The sequence below is a fragment of the Gambusia affinis genome, linkage group LG05 (assembly GCF_019740435.1).
Source record: "Gambusia affinis linkage group LG05, SWU_Gaff_1.0, whole genome shotgun sequence".
Lineage (NCBI taxonomy): Eukaryota > Metazoa > Chordata > Actinopteri > Cyprinodontiformes > Poeciliidae > Gambusia > Gambusia affinis.
In genome coordinates, this window is record NC_057872.1 from 13453262 (window position 1) to 13475388 (window position 22127).

General features: G+C 41.4%; 2 protein-coding genes across 2 annotated transcripts; both read right to left on the reverse strand.

Moving 5' to 3' along the window:
- Positions 1-108: 108 nt before the first annotated feature.
- On the reverse strand, positions 109-10521 carry si:ch211-261d7.6 (zinc finger protein 420). Its single transcript, XM_044117438.1, has 3 exons — positions 10143-10521; positions 6738-8288; positions 109-1573 (listed from the first exon to the last, which is right to left on the reverse strand). The coding sequence occupies exons 1-3, from the start codon at positions 10258-10260 to the stop codon at positions 315-317; spliced, it is 2928 nt and encodes a 975-aa protein (XP_043973373.1). The 5' UTR covers positions 10261-10521; the 3' UTR covers positions 109-314.
- Positions 10522-11550: 1029 nt separating this feature from the next.
- On the reverse strand, positions 11551-22021 carry zgc:66448 (uncharacterized protein LOC327401 homolog). The gene is made up of 2 exons (XM_044117439.1): positions 21557-22021; positions 11551-16582 (listed from the first exon to the last, which is right to left on the reverse strand). Exons 1-2 carry the CDS (start codon positions 21954-21956, stop codon positions 13152-13154), a joined length of 3831 nt encoding a protein of 1276 aa, XP_043973374.1. The 5' UTR covers positions 21957-22021; the 3' UTR covers positions 11551-13151.
- Between the last annotated feature and the right edge of the window lie 106 nt (positions 22022-22127).

Here is a 22127-nt window from a genome sequence, read left to right on the forward strand (position 1 = left end):
TTACTGCATCATGAAACACACACAGTGGTTGCAGCAACATGCTACAAGGATATTTTGTGGGTGTTCTGACAAAATCTTAAGTTAAAACAAAGTGACTGTTCAGCTCAGTTTGGATGGACTTATTTTTATTTTGGTTCTACAAAGTACAAGCATGTATTATTTTGCTTCCAGCTTCCACCTTTTCCCATCAGCTCTGTATGTCATTTTACAAACATTTAAATTTCAAACACTCAGAAGCATGGTTAAAAAAAACATAAAAAAACTGAAATCCTATAGTAATACAATGACAAAAAAAAAAAACCTTTTGAAAGGTTTTAAATCTCAATTTCTTCCTTTGGTATGGGTAACTCCCCTGTTGCGTGTTTTACATAATGCGAGTGCAGCTTTGCCATTTTGTCAAAGCCCATGTCGCACTCAATGCACTCCCATTCCCAATACTTATGCTCTCTGTGCAGTTTTGGCTCTGCTTTCTCCATCTCTCCTCCAGTTGGTGACTGTGCAGCTTCTGAGCTCGGCTGGTCGTCCGAGAGGCGAGGTTCTGAAAGCTCATAGTGATGACCAGGCTCTCCACAGTCTGAATCCTCAGAGTCTTCCTGATCCTCGTCCGCCGCATGTGGACTCTGCCCCTCAACTTGCACATCTTCCTCCTTCACCTGCAACTCTTTCATGCTCACATCCACCTCCAGCTTTTCTCCCTCACTTATAGACGTTTCGGTTTTAATGTCTCCCGTCTCTCGATAAATCACAGAGCTCCCTGGAGGTTTGGTGGTGACCCTGCCTTCACATCCAAGATGCTTTTGTGAGTGTCTAAATAGTTGTTTATATCGCCAGTACCTCTTGCCACAGTGAAGGCAAACATGAGGCTTTTGTTTACGTTGCATTTTTGGAGGACTCACTGGTGGCTTGGCGTCGTGGATGCTTCTGTCGTCAGCTTTGAGGTTCTGCTGTCGCCGACTATGATTCTGCAGGTGTTTGTCCAGCAACCCTTCATTCAGGAAGCCTTGAGCACAGCTCAAACACCAGAACCGCCTCTCTTTGTGCAGCTCAAGGTGAGCCGTCCACGTCTTTACAGAAATGAAGACTTTGTTGCACTGATCACATTTGGGCAGATTATTGCGCTTTTTGGACCTGTGAACTCTCAGATGGCTGACCAGTCGCGTTCGCCTGATGAACGACATCCCGCAGTCTGGACACTCGTACAGACGCAAGTTTGGATCAGCGGGGTTCTGCATTTTTTCTTTTTCGTGTGGTTTCTCATGCATCTTTTGGTGCTTTTGAAATGAGACGAGGTAGGTGTAACTCTTCCCACAAACTGTACATGTGTATCTGGTGGGATTCACAGGATACCGACTGCTTTGCGTTAACTGGGGAGGTTGGGTTTGGGCCGAACCGTTTTCGTCACAACCATCCACGCCAGTGCTCCACTTGTTTTCTTCATGTTCTGTGGGAGCCTCATTGTCTCTCAGCTGGGCTTCCTCCTCGTCCAGTGCGTGCTGGTGCAGGTGAGTCTCATAGGCGTCCATGAGGGTAAACGTCAGGCCACAGTCCTCACATGTTATGTCATTCTCTTTAGCTGCAAAGAAAAGAAAAAGAAAAAAAGATGAGTGATGAGTACTATACATAGAAACTATCCTGTCTGGTTTATCTGAATTTATTTCTGCTGATGTTTTTAAATGAGCAATTTGTCCAACTTGAAAAGCTGTTTATGCCTAAATCACTGGCAGAAAAATCGAAAAGAAAATCATAAACCCATGTTTTTAAATCTTAGAACAAAGTAAAACTATAATAAGGTAAAATTATTTTCTCTTATACAATGATGCTTAAATAAAGTGTTCAGAGTTAAGAAAAATGCATGGCCTCATTAAATGAAGTCAAGCCAGCGTTATTCATACACCAAAAGACTAAGACCGCTAATTGCTTTAAGTCATCCGAGAAATTTAATTCTGTTTGGAAATGAGACTGGAATCTCTAAAAGTATAAAACCCTATAAAAGGAGTGCCAATTTTAATAGTGATCGATGTGGAGAAAACATTTTTTGGATTTATGGCAACTGAATCCTAACTGCTGACCAACTTCTTGCAGATTTCCACCGACACGTTGATTCAAGGTTGGAAGGCCTCATTGCCATTCCCCTAATCTTTAGTTCCTTTCACAGATTATCTTTCATATTCAAGTCAGGGCTCTGGCCAAAGGGTTAACTTGACCTGCAGTCAGAAGAAACATGTCAAAGGAACCATTTTAATCTACCGTAGAGATGTTATACTGGAATCTTGAAAACCAAACATTTGAGATAACTTTATGTAATCTATGTATATAAACTTAACAGCTACAACGACTATTATTCAAGATGGGCCAGGGCCCTTTGAATTAATTTTATAATCAGGGATTAAAATCTGTCATATTTTATAACAGTCAGCTGATCCAAAGAGGAATCCGAACCAAGATAAGTGAAAACAGATTGTAACATACAGTTTACATTGTATTACACAGATTTCCCCTATGGAGTAATGCATTTTATTTAAACAATTTAACTAAATCCATTAATAATTAAGAAGTCTAAAATAATTTCTGGATGATTTAATTAATAAAAATACATCTTTACAAAGAAGATTAATTTGATATGCCATGGTTTAAGTCAGTGGTATTCAAACTCTAAACAGCAAGACAAAAGCACTTAATGGCAACTTATTTTTTAAACTCAATACAAAATTAATTTACTATATACATTTTAAGCTGCTCAGGGAAAATCTTAATGTACATCACTTAATAAAGTAGTTTGCTTCTTGTAGGAAAGGAATCTGCAAATCATTTCCAATTTAAATGTCTGAAGGGGTTTATCACATAATTGGCTTATTAAAACTAAAGCATAAGAAATTCCTAATTGTTTATGTGGCACCTAACCTTTTCCATAAACTTTCACAGAAAAAAATCTTACACTAAAATAAAAAAAAGAGAGTCTGCATCTGCAGTCTGTGCTAACAAGCCAAATTTGAACCATTCTTGAAAAGCGTTTGGGAAGAGCAGAAAATGGCCCCTGGACCACAGCTTGAGAAACCCCGGTTCTATGTGGCTGTTTCCAAAAACAAAATGCTGGAAGAAAAGGGAGAAAATAATGAACCAATATGAATTCAGAGTTACAGGAAAGAACTAATGTGATGCACAAATCTTAAAACGGGTTGTTGAGGACTGAAGATCAATCCGAGCTCTAAATACACAAAGATGTTAAACTATAACCACAAGAAGCAGCAGATTCCCAGCACAGGCTTTGGTTTTCATCAGTGAAGTTGATCTTTTGAACCAATACTCAAATTTAAAAATAAAATTCAAAATACCTTAATAGATTAATTTACTCAGGTTATAGATATATATTTGGATTTCAGACAAACGTGAAACCATGAATAAACACTTATAGGTAAATAAAAGTAGACAAAATCCTCATAAGCTATTCAATTTGATGAACAAATTGAGGCTGAATCAACAACACGACCGCAAGATTTAAACAATTTTATTTTCTTCTGTTTCTGAAATGACAATTTATAGGAAAAGGAAACACTGTTCATAAAGAAATGAAAATAAGAAATATATTAACTAAGTCTTTTCTATTTTACAACAATTCAGTAGAAACAAACACCATATTCAGGAGTAGTCTATCCACAACAAAGAGATACATAGCTAGAAAGAAAAAAGATCGAACACTGAAGAATGTGCTTTAATAGACAAACTACTTCACTAAGAGGCAAGTTGATGGGAAATATGTACAGCAGTACTTCATTAACTAAAAATTCACAGCATTTTAAAACAGCAGGAAATGTCTACATATAAAGTCTCAATCTATTTTATAGACCTTTGAAATAGGGTGCATTTTTTTTAATGAGGCATCTTTAAAACATGAATGCATAAGTTCTGGCAATGTAATAATATCCATCGTTCTCTTTAGTTATGAACACAAATGCAAAAAGGTTGAGCAAAGTTTAGACATTCATCTAGACATAAGAAGCTTATGAAAGCAGCTGCACATCCACATTTAAAGTGATACTGGTCCAGTGTAAAGGAAAGCCTGAGTAGGGGAGCCAAAAGCATCACAAAGGTACAACATGAAGCAAAAACACAGGCTATGCTCATGCGATGTCAGATGCTGGTGAAGGAGTTTCACATTCAAGGCAGATTAAGGCTGACGGGGTCTTCGGAAGAGGCCCCAGATACATTTCTGCTGCTGATCGAAAAACTCCAATGCGACTAAAACTCCAGGGGCAAACGGAGCAGCGGTACGGCGTGCTGTTGATGCACTGCGCTTTGTGTCTCTGTAGCGCCGTCGGCGAATGGAAGGCTTTGCTGCAATGCTTGCACGTCGAGTGCCGGACGGGGTCGAGTGTGGGTGGGTTCGCTGGCGACAGGAGGTGGGAGAAGCTTTCCTTTGCCGTCATTGAGGGAGTTGGGTTTGAAAGGCTTTGAGGTCACAGCAGAGCTGAGCCACAGGCGCACCTCACTGGGGAGGCGGCAGCGCACCTGGTCATGCCAGGCAAGGTGCTGCTGAAGCTGGCTCTCCGTCCAGAAGCCGTGGCAACACAGGGCGCAGCAGTAGGGCCGGCTCTTCGCCTTGATCTTGTGGCTTTCCAACTGCTCCTCGGTTTGGAAGGCTTTGCCACATTTATCGCACTTGAAGAGGTATTTCACTGTGTGTTCAGAAAGACGGCTTGGCGGAAGGAGAACCTCGTCTGTGGCTTCAGTGGTTTCCGTCTTCTGCTTCACGTCTAAAGAAGCCCTGTTGAGGGGATGCAGAGCCTCTGCAGAGCTGGACTTTTTCCCAGAGTCGAGACACAAGACGCGTCCGACGGGGTCCGATTTAACTTCCTTCATTTCTTTAGAATTGATCACAGAGTGCTCGGTCTGCTCAACTTCATCCTTTAAGGTGCTTTGCTCAACATCTATTATCAGCAGCCTCTTTTTACTCTTTTCTGAGTGGGCCTGCCATTTATGAGCACGAAGACCTCTTGCTTTTCCAAAAGTCATGGAACAGAGGGGGCACTGATGAGCTTTAGTCTTCAAGACAGATGACAAGGATTCATTCCCAGCATGGCTGACGTCAGTTTGTTCTGAGGCGAGAGCTAACAAATTTGGAGTTCCTGGAGGTTTTCCTGACTCCAAAAACATACGATGCTCCTTTTCATAATGAGAAGCTAAAAGTGAAACTTGCCCAAATGTCTGGTCACATTCTGGACATGAAAACTGCTTTGCGGAGCCGTTTCTCTCCAGATCTGCATTTGGTTCTGGGTCTGTTCCAGTCAGACACTGAGGATTAAAGATCCAGTGGCGCTGGAGGACGTGACGGTTGAAGAAATGTTTCCCACATTTCTCACACTTAAAGCCTTCGTCCTCCGTCTTATGGCCAATGGAACTGAAAGCATCTTCGAGTGAGGACGACGAACATTTCTCATTTCTGTGCCACCGTTTGTGGGAGCCGAGAGCCGACTTGGTGGTGAAACGCCTTCCGCAGTCTGAACAGTGAATCAGTCCTTTACTCTGCTCGTCTTTTTTAGGTATTTTGAACACTAGAGAAATAGGTGAATTTGATTTTGCCACTCCTTTGTTGCATTCAATGTGAGTTCTTTTATGAACGTTCATGGCTCCAACCGTTGAAAAGCTTTTGTTACAAATCTTGCATTGATACTTCCATTTATTTGAGCCTGAATCACCCCCTTTTAGGTGACGTTCCATCTTTTGTGCATCACTGCCCCCTTTGTTTATTTGCTTGGACATTTCTGGCATATTGGCATCCATACAGTCGGTTTTTGTAGCATCCTTTTCAGTTTGCTCCATCTTCCCTCCTCCCTCACTGCATCTACTCCTGCAAAGCTTCTGGTGAGCCCTTAAGGAGGATTTCTTGGTGAAATGAGCAAAGCACGTCACACACTGCAGATCCTTCAGAGCCTCCGTAGTTCCCGTTGACGATGGAGAGTGGCCGGTCTCGTAGCCGTGGCTCTTCATATGAAACTGCAGAGCTTTGGCCCGTGAGAACAGCTTTCCGCAGTCAGGGCAGGCATATGTGTTTTTCTTCAGCTGCTCCACCTGGTGCTGGAAGGACTTGGCAGGTGGTGGGAGCAACTGATCGCTGTGCACCACCTCGTGCCTCAGCAAGCTGGAAAACAGGCGGAAGGAGCGGCCGCAGATCCCGCACTTGTGGTCTCCGTTTTCGTGCTTGCGCATGTGCAGCGCCATGATGCCTTTGTGGCGGAACTTCCTACCACAAACGGGACACGCCACCTTGATTGTGGAGCGCGAGCGTCCGTTGGAGTGCAAAGATCCTGAAACGCCTTTCCTGAGTCTCAAATCGACACACTCCATCTGATTTTGCTTGTGATGAGAGAATGCCCCCAAAGACCAGAAACCCTTCCCACACTGCTCACAATGATAAATCTTTGGTCCCAGAAGGGTTTTCTTTGGATTGTACTCTTTCTTACTGACGGAAATAGTCTCTCTTTTTTGTGTTGTGCAGGTTTTCAAATGGTTGTACAAGCTGGCTGCATGCAAATAGGATGATGTGCAATGTGGGCATTGAAACTGTTTTCTTTTAGGGTGATGTAACTGATGCGACAATAATGCAGGTAACTGGGTGAAGACCTGATCACAGTCACTGCACGTGAAAGCGGTCTCCAAGCTTGTTTCAGCCTGACTCAATGAACCACTGCTTTGTGTTTCATGAGGAAATGTGTCACAATTGTAAACTTCCTCTGACTGACCTTGATTCTGATGTCTTCTCCTACGAACGTTGTGCCACATTCTGTGGACGCGCAGCGATGAGGGATTATTAAACCACCGATAACACTCAGGGCAACCAAATCTCTCCTCTGCAGTTTTAAGCTGGGCTTCATTCTCTATTGGCGGACACTGCAAGCTTTGTGCAAAGTCAATCTGGACTATTTTCAAGTCCACATCCGGTTTTGAAACCAGACTTCCAGGATATACTTCGCCATCCTCCTTTATATCCTGATCTGACTCGCACAGCAGTTCCAGATCAGGATTTGTCTCTTGGAGACCCTCGTCTTCAGATTCACTTGCACTGATCACTTGCACGTTAAAGTCGCCCGGTTCATAGCTCTCCATCTCTTCATCCATTTCGTTTACCTGTTGTTCTCCGCCCACATCTGTGGGAGAAATGGTTTCTGCTTTCAATGTTCCTTCCACTGAAGCCTCCAAGTGCTCGCTGACTTTCTGTTCACACTGAGACGGCAGAGTGGATTCTGAATGCGCCTTCTCCGTTTCTCTGAAAACGTCGGTGTGCTGGAGCTGATGGGACTGAAGTGCAGAAGCCCTGGAAAATTTCAGCCCACAATCTTTACATTCAAAGGCCTTCTTTTGAAGCTGACAGACTTGATGTTGGAACGACTTTGATGGGGTCTCATCGCTGTGTGCTGTGCGCTGATGTCTGTAGTAGAACGTCAGAGTCATGAACTCTTTCCCACATTCCTCGCATGGGAACCTTTTTGCAGTGTTATCAGAGTGATTAGCGTGCCACCGCTGGTGGTTAAAGAGGGCAATGTGGCCATTAAACGCCTTGTTGCACTCGCTGCAGTAAAACTCACCGCAGCCCTTCTTTGGTTTTTGCTTCATCTCCTCCGGAGAGCAAAGAATGTTGCGGCTGAATCGCCTATGTGTTTTCAGCCGCATCATGCTAGAAAAAGCTTTGCCACACAAACATTTAAAAAGTTTATCACTATCTTCTTCAGTCGGATTTTCAAATGGCTTTACTTCTGCTGGCGGCTCTGCCGGCTGAACAGTTTCTCCCGAGCTCCTGTTTTTCGACTTTACCAGCTTCTCTTGATGGCAACGGCGATGAGCATCGAGAGCCGAAGCACGAGAGTAATTTCTTCCGCAGGACTCGCACTGAAACGATTTCTTTTTTAAATGTTCCAAGTCGTGAAAGACCGATTTGGAGGGCTGTCTGTGTGAGCGCTGATGGTTGAGGAAGTGTCCAATCACTGTGTACGATTTGCCACAATCTGAGCATTCGTAGGCCTGCTGCTTTGCTGCTCCAGGATTGATATCAGTCCCCTTCAAAGAGATTTGATCGTGGTCCTTCATGTGTAAGTGCAGTTCGCTCATCTCAGCAAATGACAGTGTACAGTAAGAGCAGAAATAAAGTGCTTCATTGTCCTTTCCAGAGTCAATTAAACCAGCAGACTGGCTGTCTAAATGCGTGTTTTGTGGAGGATGCTGAAGGCGATGCTCCAAGTACGCAGCCTCCTCGCTGGAAGTTTCTCCGCAATTCCGACAGCAGAAAAGTTCGTCCCCTAGAAATAGAAACGGGAAAATAGGAGGTCAAAGAGACTCCTGCTTCCAAGAAAGGAATTAAAAGAAAATGTATAAACAAAACACAGGCTTAAATAAGGTTTTTATTATTATTTTTACCACATTAAAGTTTACAGGGAAAAAAAAGAAAAGAAAAAAAAACACAAAATGAGACTACAGTAAATTCACATTCATTTTAAAGAACAGAAATGAACTTCTTTCAGTGTTCAACTACAGAACATTTTATTTATTTTATTGCTTTAAACAACTACTTTTTAAAATACAAAGACAACAGAAAAAGTGACCTTAATAATGCATGTACCTATATGAAGCGAGTTTAAATCCCACATTTTAAAGCAAAATCACTCACTTTTACTCAGTCTTAATTTTGAGTGATTCCAGCAAAACAAGGAGTGTAATCATGTCTAAATGATCTTAAATAAATCTCTACAGAACACCAAATCTAAAAGTTCATTGTGTTCGTGACTCACATTTGAAACCCATGAAATAAATTGTGACATAAACCACCTTATGACAACACTAACAAACCACATTTAGGTCATTTTATATAGCAACCATATCAATGAAGATCAAAGTATTTGCTCTTTATACTGTTTTTAGATCACTTCCAGTCAATGACCAACACGTGTTCTTCACACTTGTTATCAGCTGAAAGGCCCCAACATGGCAGAGATGGAGTAGAGAGAAATGACAGGAGAATAGTCTTATCTAATGTATGTCATTCAGCAGAATCTAAATCAGTTTGCTTGTTTTGAAAACTTAAGATACAATAAAAACAACCTACAAGAGGATTGTGACAGAACCCAACCAGATATTATTGTGCAAAGGGAACATTTCTGACAAACATTCAGTGGATACAGTGACAACAAATGTTTGTTAGTTGCACATCACTCTCTTTAAAATTCAAAAATCATGCTAGAGAACTAGTTAAATTCATTTCAGGGTTTAACTAAAGAGAATATATTTTTGATCCCAATTAGAATGTTTTATTTTTTAGTTAACCCCCACATGAATTCACTAACCTTTATTTTATCTACCATAAAAGGTAGAACATTCAACGATCATTTAATAAGCTTCACATAGTAATTAAGAAAGCTTTATTTAAGCAGTATTAGTCATATAAAGAATATGAATGACGTATAGATTTACAAAAAATTTTTACTTTTTAAAACACTTTAGTTGCCTCAGTATTTAACTTCTACATCTCAGATCTGATCTCGATTAAGATTAAACCTTCAGATTAAACCAGTATATTACATTTTATCTTCAATGTACTAAACATAGCTAAATATATTATAAATTAGTTTTCTACGACAAGCTTAACCTTTACCACATTTATGCTTTTTAGAAACATACATTTTGATTCAAGTATATGTATGCATTTTAGCACTGATAGCTAATTAGCTGAGGAAAACACAACAACAATTCAATAGATTTACACTAATACTACTGACTGAAAAAGCACCCGGCTTTTTAAATAAAATGTAGACCTTCAAAAAGCATGCTTAGACTAATAACGATCAATAAAACTAACATTAATAAGCAAGAACGTATAGGTTTCCAGAGGCAAAATGTAAATTAGGACAAAGGGCTTGACAAAACATTGGTCTGATATTAAACACACGGTGACTAACAAAACAATTACTAATGTCACCCCGATAATAACGCAAGTTAGCAAATTTGTGCTATTTTTTACTTTTAAATTGGAACATTAGTCTAAAGCTTGTATGTTTATGATATTAGGTTAAAGTTAGCGCGGAAAAGGTAACCATCGCAGCATGGTTCCCCAACATATCGGTCTGGTTTGTGCTGGTGTTTAATGAGCAGATACTCACTGTCAGCGGCATCCTTAGCAGATGAATGCTCGTTGTTTTCATCGTCTTTGTCGACATTACAGGTCACGTTTTCAGCTCTCTCCTCCCCGATCTCTGCTGCAGCAGAAATCTCGTCCATCTTGCCTTGCGTCTGTTTTCTAACGTTAGCTACCTTTCGCTAATGTTCGTTAAGCAAGCTGCGGATTTAGTGTACCCTCTTTAGTAATACTCAAACAGTTCGGATAGAAAAAGGTTAGCAGATGATAATACGAGTGAGAGTTTACTATCTTAGAGGACAGAACAAACGATCACCACAATTAAACCAACTGTTAATCAACGGATTGCTATTTTACACATGCGCATTTCGATCGGTTGTAAGCTCTTCTTCTGCTGTTTTGGTATTTACTTATGCACGATTAGTGCCTCCTGCTGGAGGCTTATCAGACTTAAATAAACTATTTTAAATACGAGTTTCATCATTCAGGAAAAATGTTTAGGTGACTTATGTTTTAGTTCTTTAAGTGGTTCATTGCTCTCGTTAGTTGAATATGGTTCTGTTTTTATGAAGCATGTTTTCAATGTTTGTATATTTTGTTTTGTTATCTCTGTGTTTTGTTTTGCTAACATTATCTCCACAATTTCATTCCCAATAACTTAAAGCAAAAATACAGTTTCAGTTTTGTATTTCTTTTTAAAGATCTTAGGTCAAACTTTCATAAATCAGAAATAATTTTACTTATGGCACCTGGAGTCTACAAAATGTTAATAGAGCCAGTTTTGAGTAACTATATCAGATTTAGAATTAATATGCTGATATCAGGGTTTTTGATATCATTGTGTATTTGCTCATTGTGTCAAACGTTAAGGTAATCATTAAATGCTTTTTAGATTTACAATAAAGGTTTGAAATATATTTGACAAACAGTTGAATGCGCTCATAATAGTTTACATGTCATTTATTATGCCAACAGTTTAGATTTAGTAAAATAACTTTTCTAATTTCTGTATTTTTTATTATTATCATTGTTATCCCAGTTTCCATTCCATTACAAATTATTCAGGCTGTCAATATGGCCTGGAAATAAAAATATCTAGGTCAGTTATGTTTTTAATAATTAATGGAGTCCCAATTTAAATCATACTTAATAATTTGTTCTACTGAATTAGGGTAAGTTTTGACTGATTATACAACTGTGAATAATTGATATAGATTCAACAACAATTCTATTTTACACATTTTTAAAGTATGCTTCCAGTTGTAACCATTTCTAGCACCTGAAGCAGTCATTTAATTATGTATATATTTATTAAAATATGACACTTTAGGACATTTGGGGCTCCAAAAGCACCAAACTGTGAGATAAAATAGGATAAACATGCAAATAAAAAAATAACTTCTCACATTTGTGAAACATAGCACCAAACAATGTTATAATCAAAGGCAGATTTTATTTAATCCAATGTAAGGACATGATGGGAGAGACTTCCATGCTGAAACCACAGGTAGAGGTAGAAGGGTCAGTTTTGTAACCAATAAATGCACAGGAAAGGGAATAATTATTCTTTTACAAACAATAAATTTGTGTTTGTTGTACAGCAGTAAAACGTTTCCAGACTGATAATGTCCCAGTGAAGCTACTCCATTTTTTAAAAACGGGGACAATGAGAATCTGAAATTGACTAAAGCTACAGTCATGGAATGAAATGTTTGATCACAAAAATACATTTAAACACTTATAGGTGGGAATTGGTCTTATAAATATAGGTACACTTCTGTTAAATTCATACAGGATCAATTTGACTAAAGTTCAACACCAGTTTGTCTTATTGTTGGAAAAAAAGAAGACAAATTACAAATTGAAATCTGGTTTTATTACAAAACTCACTTTCAAACAGTGTCATACTTTCCTAATGGTGAGTGAATATTCAAGATTCATTTTACTGAAAACCTTTCACATAAAAGGAGCTTTTAAATTACAAATGGTTAGTTTTGTTATTGACAGTTTGCTTCAGCCAGATTCCCACATTAGTTACTGTGTTGACCGGCAAGACATTTGGACCCAGCCCATGGCTCTGTGTGCATACGAGAACTTTCTAGCAGAGATTACACCGGTAGGTCAGCAGCTTTCATTTGTACATTTGCTTTGCAGAATTATTCATACCCCTTTAATTTTTTTTAGATGTCTTGTCACAGTACAACCACAAACAATGTATAGCATTAGGATTTTATGCTATGAGAAAAACGTATAACCACGAAGTGGAAGGAAAATGGTGCAAATAAACTGGCGTGCCTCGTTGAGAGAGGCTTATTCTGTTGCCTCCAAAAGTAATTAGGTACAGTTGACTTCATAATTCACCTTGCAGTTTTTTAATACTTTCTATCACATAAACTCCCACAAAGATGCATTCAAGTTTCTGGTTGTAAAGTGTCAGAAATGCAAAAAAAAAACAAAAAAAAAACGTTGAGTTATAAATACTTTTGCAAATCAATGTATGCTTTAAAATAAATTTTGCCTCATAAATCCCAATCTTTTCAGCACATTTAGCATTGCGCCGTCTTCAACAGGATGAGGTCACACTGTTTAGTCCACTTTAAAAGCACAAACTAGGGCCTAGAATACCAAGACAGCAGACATGCAGACTGTACTTATAAAAGGCACACCGTATACTGTACATGGAGAAACACAGTACAAATGGTTCAAGACATGTGGACTGAACTAGAAAACTTCCTAATAAGATCTAAATCTAAACATCATTGGCAATAAATGAAATGTAGCCTGCAGAACCTCATTAATCTGAACCACTGAAATGATCTCAAGACGGTGAAACCAATTTAACACACGTGTACATCCTCTACTCAAACACACTGCACAGTCTTACAAACTTTAAAATCAAATGTGCAAATTGGGTCTAGTTTCACATACGTCTCTTTTTGTATTATTTCGATTCAGAACAGCAAAGTGTCAAATGAACGAGGTTTTACAGACAGTTATAAAAACATAACTAAGTTTTGTTACTAGTGTAGAAATGTCATATCTCCCCCTGTGCATGTTGCAGGTAATGCATCTGTAGATCCAGCTCGCGGGGAAGTGAGAGCCCGCAGATCATGCACTGGAGAAGCCGCTCTGGGGGAAAAGGCAGGCGGGATCCGAGTTTGTGAGGTTCGGTCTGTGGTGGGAGCTGAGGTAGGGGCAAGGTCTGCGGCATATGTGGCCTCTCAGTCATGACCGGCTGTGGCGTGAAAAAGATATTCGGGTGTGGAGGTCTGGGCATCGCACCGACCGCGACAGAGTGGAGGGGGTGTGGGCCGGGCAGAGCCAGAGGAGGTAGAGGGGCGAGCGGAGGGGAGAAAAAAGGAGAAGGTTGGTTTATGATTATCTGAGCGGCTGTTGCCATTGGTTGCTGCAGCTCCTGACCGCCCCCTGGTTTGAGCTGGCCGGGAAGTAGAGTTTGAGGTCCGACAGAGTTGTTCTGGAAGGCCCACACTGGGGTCCCAATCCCCTGACTGAAACGGTGAGGCTCATATTGGATGGAGATGGGGACCTTCTGCGTGGGGGTCTGCACACTGCTCCAGCTGGGCGAAACCTGTTTCTGAAATTCTTGGTTATTTACTAATTTTTCCACAGAGTTCACAGTCTTCGGAGCCCCTGGAGGCGATTGAATGTCCCACAAGTTGTTGGCAACCCCGTGAGAAGAGGGAGCTGAAATTGGCATGGAGCTGCTTTGGTCTATCTGAGCTGAGGTGGGGGCACCTGCGAGGCCAGATGCCCACGGTTTCTGCGGCTCGCAGCCATTCCACGTCTTTTCTGGCTGAGTAACAGTCGAAGACATAACTGGAGGACTGCTGATGTCCCACAGCCTTTCCTCCTTCTTGAGAGGCGTGGACGGCTCGGGCCCGCCCGGCCACCGTGGCAGTTGCAGGTCTTGGCTGAGCTTGTTTGGGGAACTCTGAGAATTTGTCAGTGGAGTGGGCCGAACACTCCACAGTGCTGCTCCGTCCATGTAGGAGGTGGGAATGGAGAAATCGTGCTGCAAAGAGCTCGTGGAGGCCATGGCTGTGGATGTTGGTGTGCTATTCCATGACGACAGTTTATGCTGCCTCTGTTGCGTCATCTCAATAACTGCCGATGGGCTGTTGTTTTTTGGTAGATGAGAGCCAAGGACAGAAGAAGTACTGTCCTTCATTTGGGAGTCCAAGTTTGGAGCCGATCCAAGGCCCACTAAGGGCACATCTGCCCATCCTGGACTCCTCTGATGATGTGGCTGCGTTGGAGTGTCATATTGTGGAGGCTGAGGATGTTGCTGTGAGGGTGCAGGCGCTTCTCTATTGTCCGCGCTCCACTGGGGCGGTTGGGAGTGCGGCTCAGATGGCCACGCCTCGGTCAGATGCCTCGTTTGTGAATCCACGCGTGGACGCAAGGGCTGCTGACGCACTTGTCTGTGCAAGTCAGCGTCCCTGTGAGGTGAAACTGGGTAAAGGTTTTGTTGAGGGGCAACTATCTCTGACACCCCTGATGGACTCGACCACCCCCACGCTGACCTCCCTCCTCTTTTGCCCCTGCCTCTCATCCTGGCGCCGGAAGGGTAGGAGTTGTAGTGACTTAGACCCTGTTTCTTGCGCGCGTGGATCTTCTGATGAACCAGCAGGCTGCTGAACCAGGAAAAAGATTTGTGACACTCCTCGCAGCGGTGAGGCCTCTCCCCCGTGTGCGTATTCATGTGGTCGCGGAGTAAGTATGCCAAGCCAAAGCTCTTGTCACACAACTCGCACTTGTGCGGCTTATCGCCGTTATGCGACAACATGTGTTGCTGGAGCTGCGTCTCGCTGCTGTACCCTTTACGGCAGCTGGTGCAGCGGAACGGCTTCTGCTGGTGCAGCTTCTGGTGAGTCCTCATGTTCTGAAGGAAGGCAAAGTCCTTCCCGCAATCTGGACATTTGTACGGCTTCTTGCCCGTGTGGATGATGAGATGTTGCTGCAGGTAGCTGCTGAATCTGAAACCCTTGCCACAAACTTTGCACTGGTATGGCTTGTCCTTGGAATGTATTCGCATGTGCAGCTCTAACACCGAGCGGTGCCGGAATGACTTTCCGCACTCTGAACACTTGTAGGATTTAATATTTAATACCTTCCCTTGCGTGTTATCGTTGCTTAATTGAGTAAGCTGCTTTTTTGGTGCGGTTAAGGTTTCTAAATACTGTGCAGTTGGCTTATGGACACTAATCAGATGTCCTTTTAAACCAGGCTCATCCCGAAAAACACTGGGGCAGTGTGGGCAGGTGTGTCCCTTCTCCCAGTGCTTGTTGGGCACCACTTGATATTGAAGTAGCCTCTCTTGCTTTTCATACTCGTCCTCATGGAACTGCATGTGCACTCTCAGGTTAGCTGCAATATAGAAGGTCTGGGGACAGAGAGGGCAGCTGAAGGTGCGTTTTGTATCCTCACTCGTATGGGTGTTCTCCTTCTCTGGACCTTTAGCTGCCTCATGTCCAGAAGTGAGAGACTGCTTTCCAGGCGGCTCACCAGATGAGTTTGTTTCTCCTTGCCTGTGCTGGCGGTAGTGAGCCTTCATGTTCTGGGCGAAAGCAAATTTTTTGCCACATTCCGGGCAGCGGAAAGGCTTCTGGCCAGTGTGTAGGTACTGGTGTTGATGGAGGAGGCTGCTGTACTTGAAAGTCTTGCCGCAGATGTTGCAGAGGTGAGAGCGGCTGTTGTCGACATGCTTGCGCCGGTGGTCTTCCATGACGGAGTAGTGTTTGAAAGCCATGCCACACTCTGGACACTCATATGGTTTAAGAGCAGCGTGGGATTTCTGGTGGAAGCGCAGGGACATGATGTTTGGGAAAGTCTGGCTGCACTCTTGGCATTTAAAGGTGCACTCGCGGGAATGCATCATCATGTGCTTGGTAACAGATACTTTGAACTGGAAATCTTGGCGGCATAGAGTGCAATGGTAAGGCTTTTCTGCTGCATTGTTGCAGTCGTGGTCCCTCAGTTTACTCACTTGAGTAAAGATCCTCTTGCATTCTGCACACTGATACCTAAATGGAGCCCGTGTTTCGTCCTCCAACTTTGTAGTCTCGAGGTTCTCCTCTTTCTCTTTGTGTTGGTTCCTGTGTTTGATGAGGCTGCTGCGGTGCTGGAAGGTAAGGCCACATTCTTTGCAGGTTGGGGGCAGGAGCTCGTCCTCATGCGCATGAAAGTGCCGGTGAAGGTTGAACATCTCGCGCTGGCTAAACTTCTGGCCACACTCCTTACACTCCCAGCGGCACTTTCTTTGTTTAGCTGTAGAATCTGCCTCTTCGTCGTCATCTGCCCTGTCCTCCGTGGCGTCGACTTCACCCCGCAGGGCCTCAACTGGCGACTTCTCCGGTGATCTCTGCCCATCGTCAGTCTTTTCTGATTCTGCTTCCGCAGGAGCGTCCTGCCTCGCATTGTTAACAGTCTCAGCAACTTTGAGGTCTGAAAGACAAAAGCACACCACAGCGCACAGCTGTAATGACTAATCAAACTTTACAGGATTAGAAATTCTTGCACTATCAGCAGACTTGCAGATCTACAGCTATCTGTAGAGCTACCAGTTGGCAAAATAGGAAATGAGCAGCATAATACCAGGAAAACTTTGGGAGTAATTATTTTAATTGGAACTTGCCAACATCTTCCCTACTGCCATCATTTATTCATTGTCACAATCTCTCCAACACTCTTAAGCTTTCTTATTTTGGTCATTCAAATCTATATCAGTAGTTAAACGACTGCTGAATGTTCATCAATTTGGACAGTTGCATTATTGAAAATACAGTTTCATTCACAGTCCTTGAAATGCTAAAGCTTTCAACGGAAACAGCCACCCCCACCACCACCACTTTAAGTGCAAGGAAAAGCCCATGGAACAAATACAATAGGGATAATAAACAGAAAGGATCTATTTGTGCCTGCTGAACTTTTCAAACATGTGACAGAAGACTGGACTGGAAAACTAAATTAAGCCTTATTTCAAATCACAAATGCAGCCCCAAAGATGAAAAAAAAAGTTTCTATTACACAAGTTATTAAAAACGTAAGAGACTAACATTTTCATGTCACTTTCAAGTATGTGGCTTGTTTTAATTAAGTTCAGCCGATTTAAATTTGATTCATTCATATACTTTTATCAGCAAAATAATTAAGGATAATCAAAATAGGATGATTTGATCGCCTGCACATTAACACCCAGTTGCAGAGTTTAATATCATAGGACTAAAGTGTATTTATGAACAGTTTGCATTATTTATAGGTTTCTACTGTTTAAATGTATTCAAATATGCAAATGCACTCCAAGAAGGACCACAAAACTTCAGGAACAAGAGCAACTGTAAACCCTTGGTGCACACTGTAATGGAGATGTCAATTATTATTATGCCTTGTCTTTTTTTCTTCATCTCAACCACTTTGCATCTTAGACACTATAATAATAAAGTTTAGGATTTGAGGCCGATAAAGTCAATCCATCATTGCTATGCAATCATAATCCATCACAGGACATACAACCATGCATATGCACACAGACACATAAGGACAATTTAGAGTGACCAATTTAGAAAGGCTATCCCACAATTCAAATATACATTTGTATACTGAATATTGAATCCGAGCAGTCGCTTCTGATAATATACACATTAATATTGTGACGATAGTGATTTGATATTTTGTGCCGACGTAATCTACACAAATGGATATGATTAAATCAGGAGAGCAACGGTGGCGCAGGAGGTAGAGCGCACAACCTCTGGCACACATCTTTCTCCTCATCATCGCTTGTGCCCAACAGTCACAGTATCTGCTGATATTTTAGGTTTGACTCAAAAGCACCGCACATTACATAATGTTTTTGTTTTGGCTGCTGAATGCATTATTATGCAAAACATATATATTGGCTACAATTTTTACTGTATAAATGCTAAGAGAGTCTGGGCCTTGGTTTAATTAAACCTGGGCCAGGCTTTATGCACCCAACCCAACCGTGTTTGTTTTGCTTCCGGTCGTTTCAAATCATTAAATTTTGGCTGTAGTCAGTAGTTTAATATTAACATTTAAAAGAGACAAAGCTATTAATAATGCATACAAAATATAAAAATTATATTTATATTTCATAGAAATGAGAATCTCTAATGCAACAAATTGAACATTTAATAAAGATAAATTATTTTTCCTATTGAGTTGCACTCGAATGAAATTAGCTTTAATTTTGTTAATTCCACTTCAGTGTATTAAGACAGGCACAATATGTTGCCATTATATTATTATTGCAGTATCAGTGTGTGCAGTAATATCACAACAAAATTGTTGGAGTGCATTATTTGCTGGCCAGCACATTACACGTGTTGCAGACCTGTATTGTAAACAGACACATATCACAACCGTTATTGTCAGTAATTACCGATATTATCACCACTGCATGATTTTCTAATATGCAGCCCTAAAGTCAATCCACAGCAGCATTATCAAAATCCTGAATATTGATTTTGAAAAATTACTTTTTAGCTTTTATCAGATTCCATTTAAAATATCCATAAACTAACCAATCTTACTAGTTGTCAAAAACAGTTCAGAATTACAGCTTCAATAAAGTTTATCTTACACCTTTCCAGGACGTCTTAAACTGCTCCAAGAAGAAATACAAGATTTCTGAATTCTTAAGAAACTTAGTAGAAAACAAATGGTTTACTATAGGTTATAAGAAGAACTTCAAATGTCTGGTGCTAATCAGTGTCTATTATAAATTTACAAAAATAACCTTAAAGCAAATGTTAAGACAGGCTAAATATCTACCATAACCATCCTGGTTTATCCTGTGTTTTGTGACTGATCACAGCAAATCAGGACAATTTAACCACACAAATATAATCTTTGTGCCAGTATTCCTGCCAACAGACACCCTAATACTACAACAAAGCCTCTTTAACGCATCACAATCCTGATCTGTTGATCTTTCATCCAAACCGGCAGCTGGAAAATGGGAGGTAAACTCAGAGCTCCAGAATGTGGCCAGTTTGGACGCAAATGCAACTGGACTTTTCTGTACTGCACCTAAAAAAAAAAACTAAAAAAAAAACATACAAAGTGGCACTAGTGTAAACAGTCATTAAAAGAAAAAAAATGTCTCAGACCGCAAGACGTCTACTTGTGGTCAAAAATCAGAAATGTTCAAAGGTGGGGTATTAACAGCCTCAGTCCAAAATAACTTGCGAGTTCAGGGGAAAATAATCAGATGTGAGCGCAGCTTTGAGCAGCACACTGACCTACTTTAAATCTGTCATGGGTGATTTCAAAATAAACTGCAGGAAAATGGGAGTCAGTCAATGTTATTCTTATGCTTGTTCGTCGTTTCACTATTCTTCAAACGCTGGTTTCAGTTTGTTTTTGTTTTAAATCTCTCTGATTGAGAATCCTTTTAAAAATGGAGCTCATAGCATTTTGATTGGCTGGTGCTCTCCATGAACCGGTCTTTTTACATCCAAACAAAATAAGCTCTTTCCTCTGTTGCAGCTGCAAACAGGTGCTGCGTTAGAAGTGGTTTTTCAGGGATAGGCCTGGACTCTGGACACAGAAAAAGGTATCCACCAGACCAGCACCAGTTAAACACTGGAACTGGTTTGGTGGAAAAGGACCCTTTGAAAGCAACCACAAATCTATTTGGAAAAATGTGACCCCGGAAGGCGAAGCAACCACCACAATGCTTCAGTGTGTCGCTCTTATCATATACTGGAGTCTTTTTGTGTCACACCTTTTGCTCCATAAGGTTGCAGGTAGGCCTGTCGTGATAAACGATAAATCAATTAATCGCACCATAAATTAAACCTATCCACGTCATTTTAATTATCGTCTCTTCCAGCCTTTGTCTCTTCTGTTAATGACACTGAATGAAAAAAGGCTCAACTCCAGTGCTCTCCACTGACTCCTCCCTTCCTCATTTCCTTAGTGTAATGCCCAGCGCACACTACAGGATCTTAGAGTTGTCGGCCGATTGTTGGTCCATTTTCAAAACCTGAGAGATCACACATTAGTGATCGGGTTCGATCCTGCTGTGTCCTGTCCAACAATGGGCACAAAATAATGGCTACAAGTCTAGTTAACTAATTTTAAAACCAGGCATTAATCAGTGCTTTACTACAATCTACCTGCAATGCATGTGGCTCTAGTGTCAGTCCTGACTGAATGAAAATCATTAGAACCTATTTATGTCATGTTAACAAAGAACAGCTGAAAAATTAGCTGCTGTTTGGGATTCCCCTCTGTAATTTCCCCTCAGAAAGCACCAGGGAAGCGCCTACCTGTCACATTCAACAGGCTGCATTAATGCTCTTAGTCGGGGAAAACCCCTGATTTAGATCTGAGCGGCCAGACAATCTACCATAACACACAACACAGTACAGGATGATCGGTTATGAAATCGCAAGCGACAATCTTAGAACGACCAACGTTCTAAGATTGTCATAAGGGGAAAATTGGGGCAGAAAATTGTGTAGTGTGAACTATTGCATTAGGTAGTCGATGTGCCCATCGTCTCTATTTAAATTGAATTATTACTGAAAGGCAATATAGTATACAGACTTAATAATCAGCACTCTTTTGGTTGAATGCAGCATTTATTTCCACTTTGGCTTTATGTTGTTTAGTTTTTATTCTAGTACATTTTTTGTTAATGGAGACTGAGAATATATTTTATTTTTGTTTTTGGTTGTTTTGTTTATTTTATCAGTTCCAGTGTTTAGATTTATTTTTAAAATAAAGTTTATCCATCTTTGGCAGGAAATCACATGCATTATTACGTCATTTCCATTAAATCAGTGTAAAAAGATCTTCGAACAATATTATCGTTTATCGCAATAATATTTGAGACAATAATTTGAGACAAGCCTTGGAATATATTGCTGTGTGTGATGATGCTATATAATATAGAAGTTTCACTTTCTCTGATGACTGGCAAATGTTTCACTTGTAAGCAATATTGGTTTTTTTTTTTATTAATATCCTGGTAGAACTGTTTAATTATTTAACATTACCCTGAAAACCAGGAGGGTAAAGTGGAGCGTTTACCTTCAGATTATATCGCCCATCTCTTTTTCTGTGCAGAGCTGCACTACGACTACAAATTGGTATTGGCTAAATCTGCAATGACCTTTTTTTCCTGTTTGTGCACATGATAAACAAAATAAAGACCAACCTCCGAAAAGCAGGAAAGTAAACATTGCCACGCTGGTCAACTGTATGCATAAAGATAGAAAGTCATGTTAAAAGCTGCTAGTCTACAATGTGGGATCCTGTTTTGATTTTGCTATAAAATATAACATTAGCAGAGATTGGAGTCTGCACGGGAGCAGGATGGGGATAGTTTACCTCGGGTTAGCCCCAGGCTAAAGCTAACTCTAACACACATCAACATTGTTGGCATACCACTTTTAGCATTTTCCTTCGTCTGGGTTTTCGCCCCTTCCTCGTCGTCTTCAGTCTCTGACCAGTCGAAAGCCTGCTGCTGGCTGTCGAGGGACTCGGCCATTTTTTCGGTCGCTGCACGGTCCTCCGGTGAGACGCATGTCGTTTTGTTTGCTGCTCCAGCAACGGAGGCGACACCAACCTCCCCAGAATGGGTGGCCACAGAACCGCCTCCGTCGCTGCCAACATCCTCGGCTCCTAGCTCACCGTTGGGGCAGACCCCGCTTTTGTCGCCCGCCGCCTCATCCGTCTGGTTCGGGCTGCATCCCGACTTCGCCGCCGCGGCCTGTTCCCCAGATGTGTCCACCTCCTCTGCGGGGGTTTTCTGTCGATTCGGAGACTTTGGGTCTGCGGCGGCCATGTTTCACCCATGCACCCCCTTGTCCGAAGCACACAAGGATCATGAAGCCAGGATTACATTTCCGGTCGGCACCTTCAAAATAAAACCCCTGTTACTGACAAACAGACGTGCTTCATTATCTAGGAAAACACATTTGAAGCTTTAAATTACACATTTCCAGTTTACTGCTGT

What these genes read in the sequence shown, in the direction of transcription:
- si:ch211-261d7.6 (XM_044117438.1), bottom strand. Translation starts at nt 10,260, where the DNA reads ATGGACGAGATTTCTGCTGCAGCAGAGATCGGGGAGGAGAGAGCTGAA. An exon ending in TGCTAAGGATGCCGCTGACA is followed by an intron (nt 8,289 to 10,142) that starts GTGAGTATCTGC and finishes TTCTATTTCTAG; the next exon opens with GGGACGAACTTTTCTGCTGT. An exon ending in GAGAAGACATCAGAATCAAG is followed by an intron (nt 1,574 to 6,737) that starts GTCAGTCAGAGG and finishes TTTTCTTTGCAG; the next exon opens with CTAAAGAGAATGACATAACA.
- zgc:66448 (XM_044117439.1), bottom strand. Translation starts at nt 21,956, where the DNA reads ATGGCCGCCGCAGACCCAAAGTCTCCGAATCGACAGAAAACCCCCGCA. An exon ending in GAAGGAAAATGCTAAAAGTG is followed by an intron (nt 16,583 to 21,556) that starts GTATGCCAACAA and finishes TTTGTCTTTCAG; the next exon opens with ACCTCAAAGTTGCTGAGACT.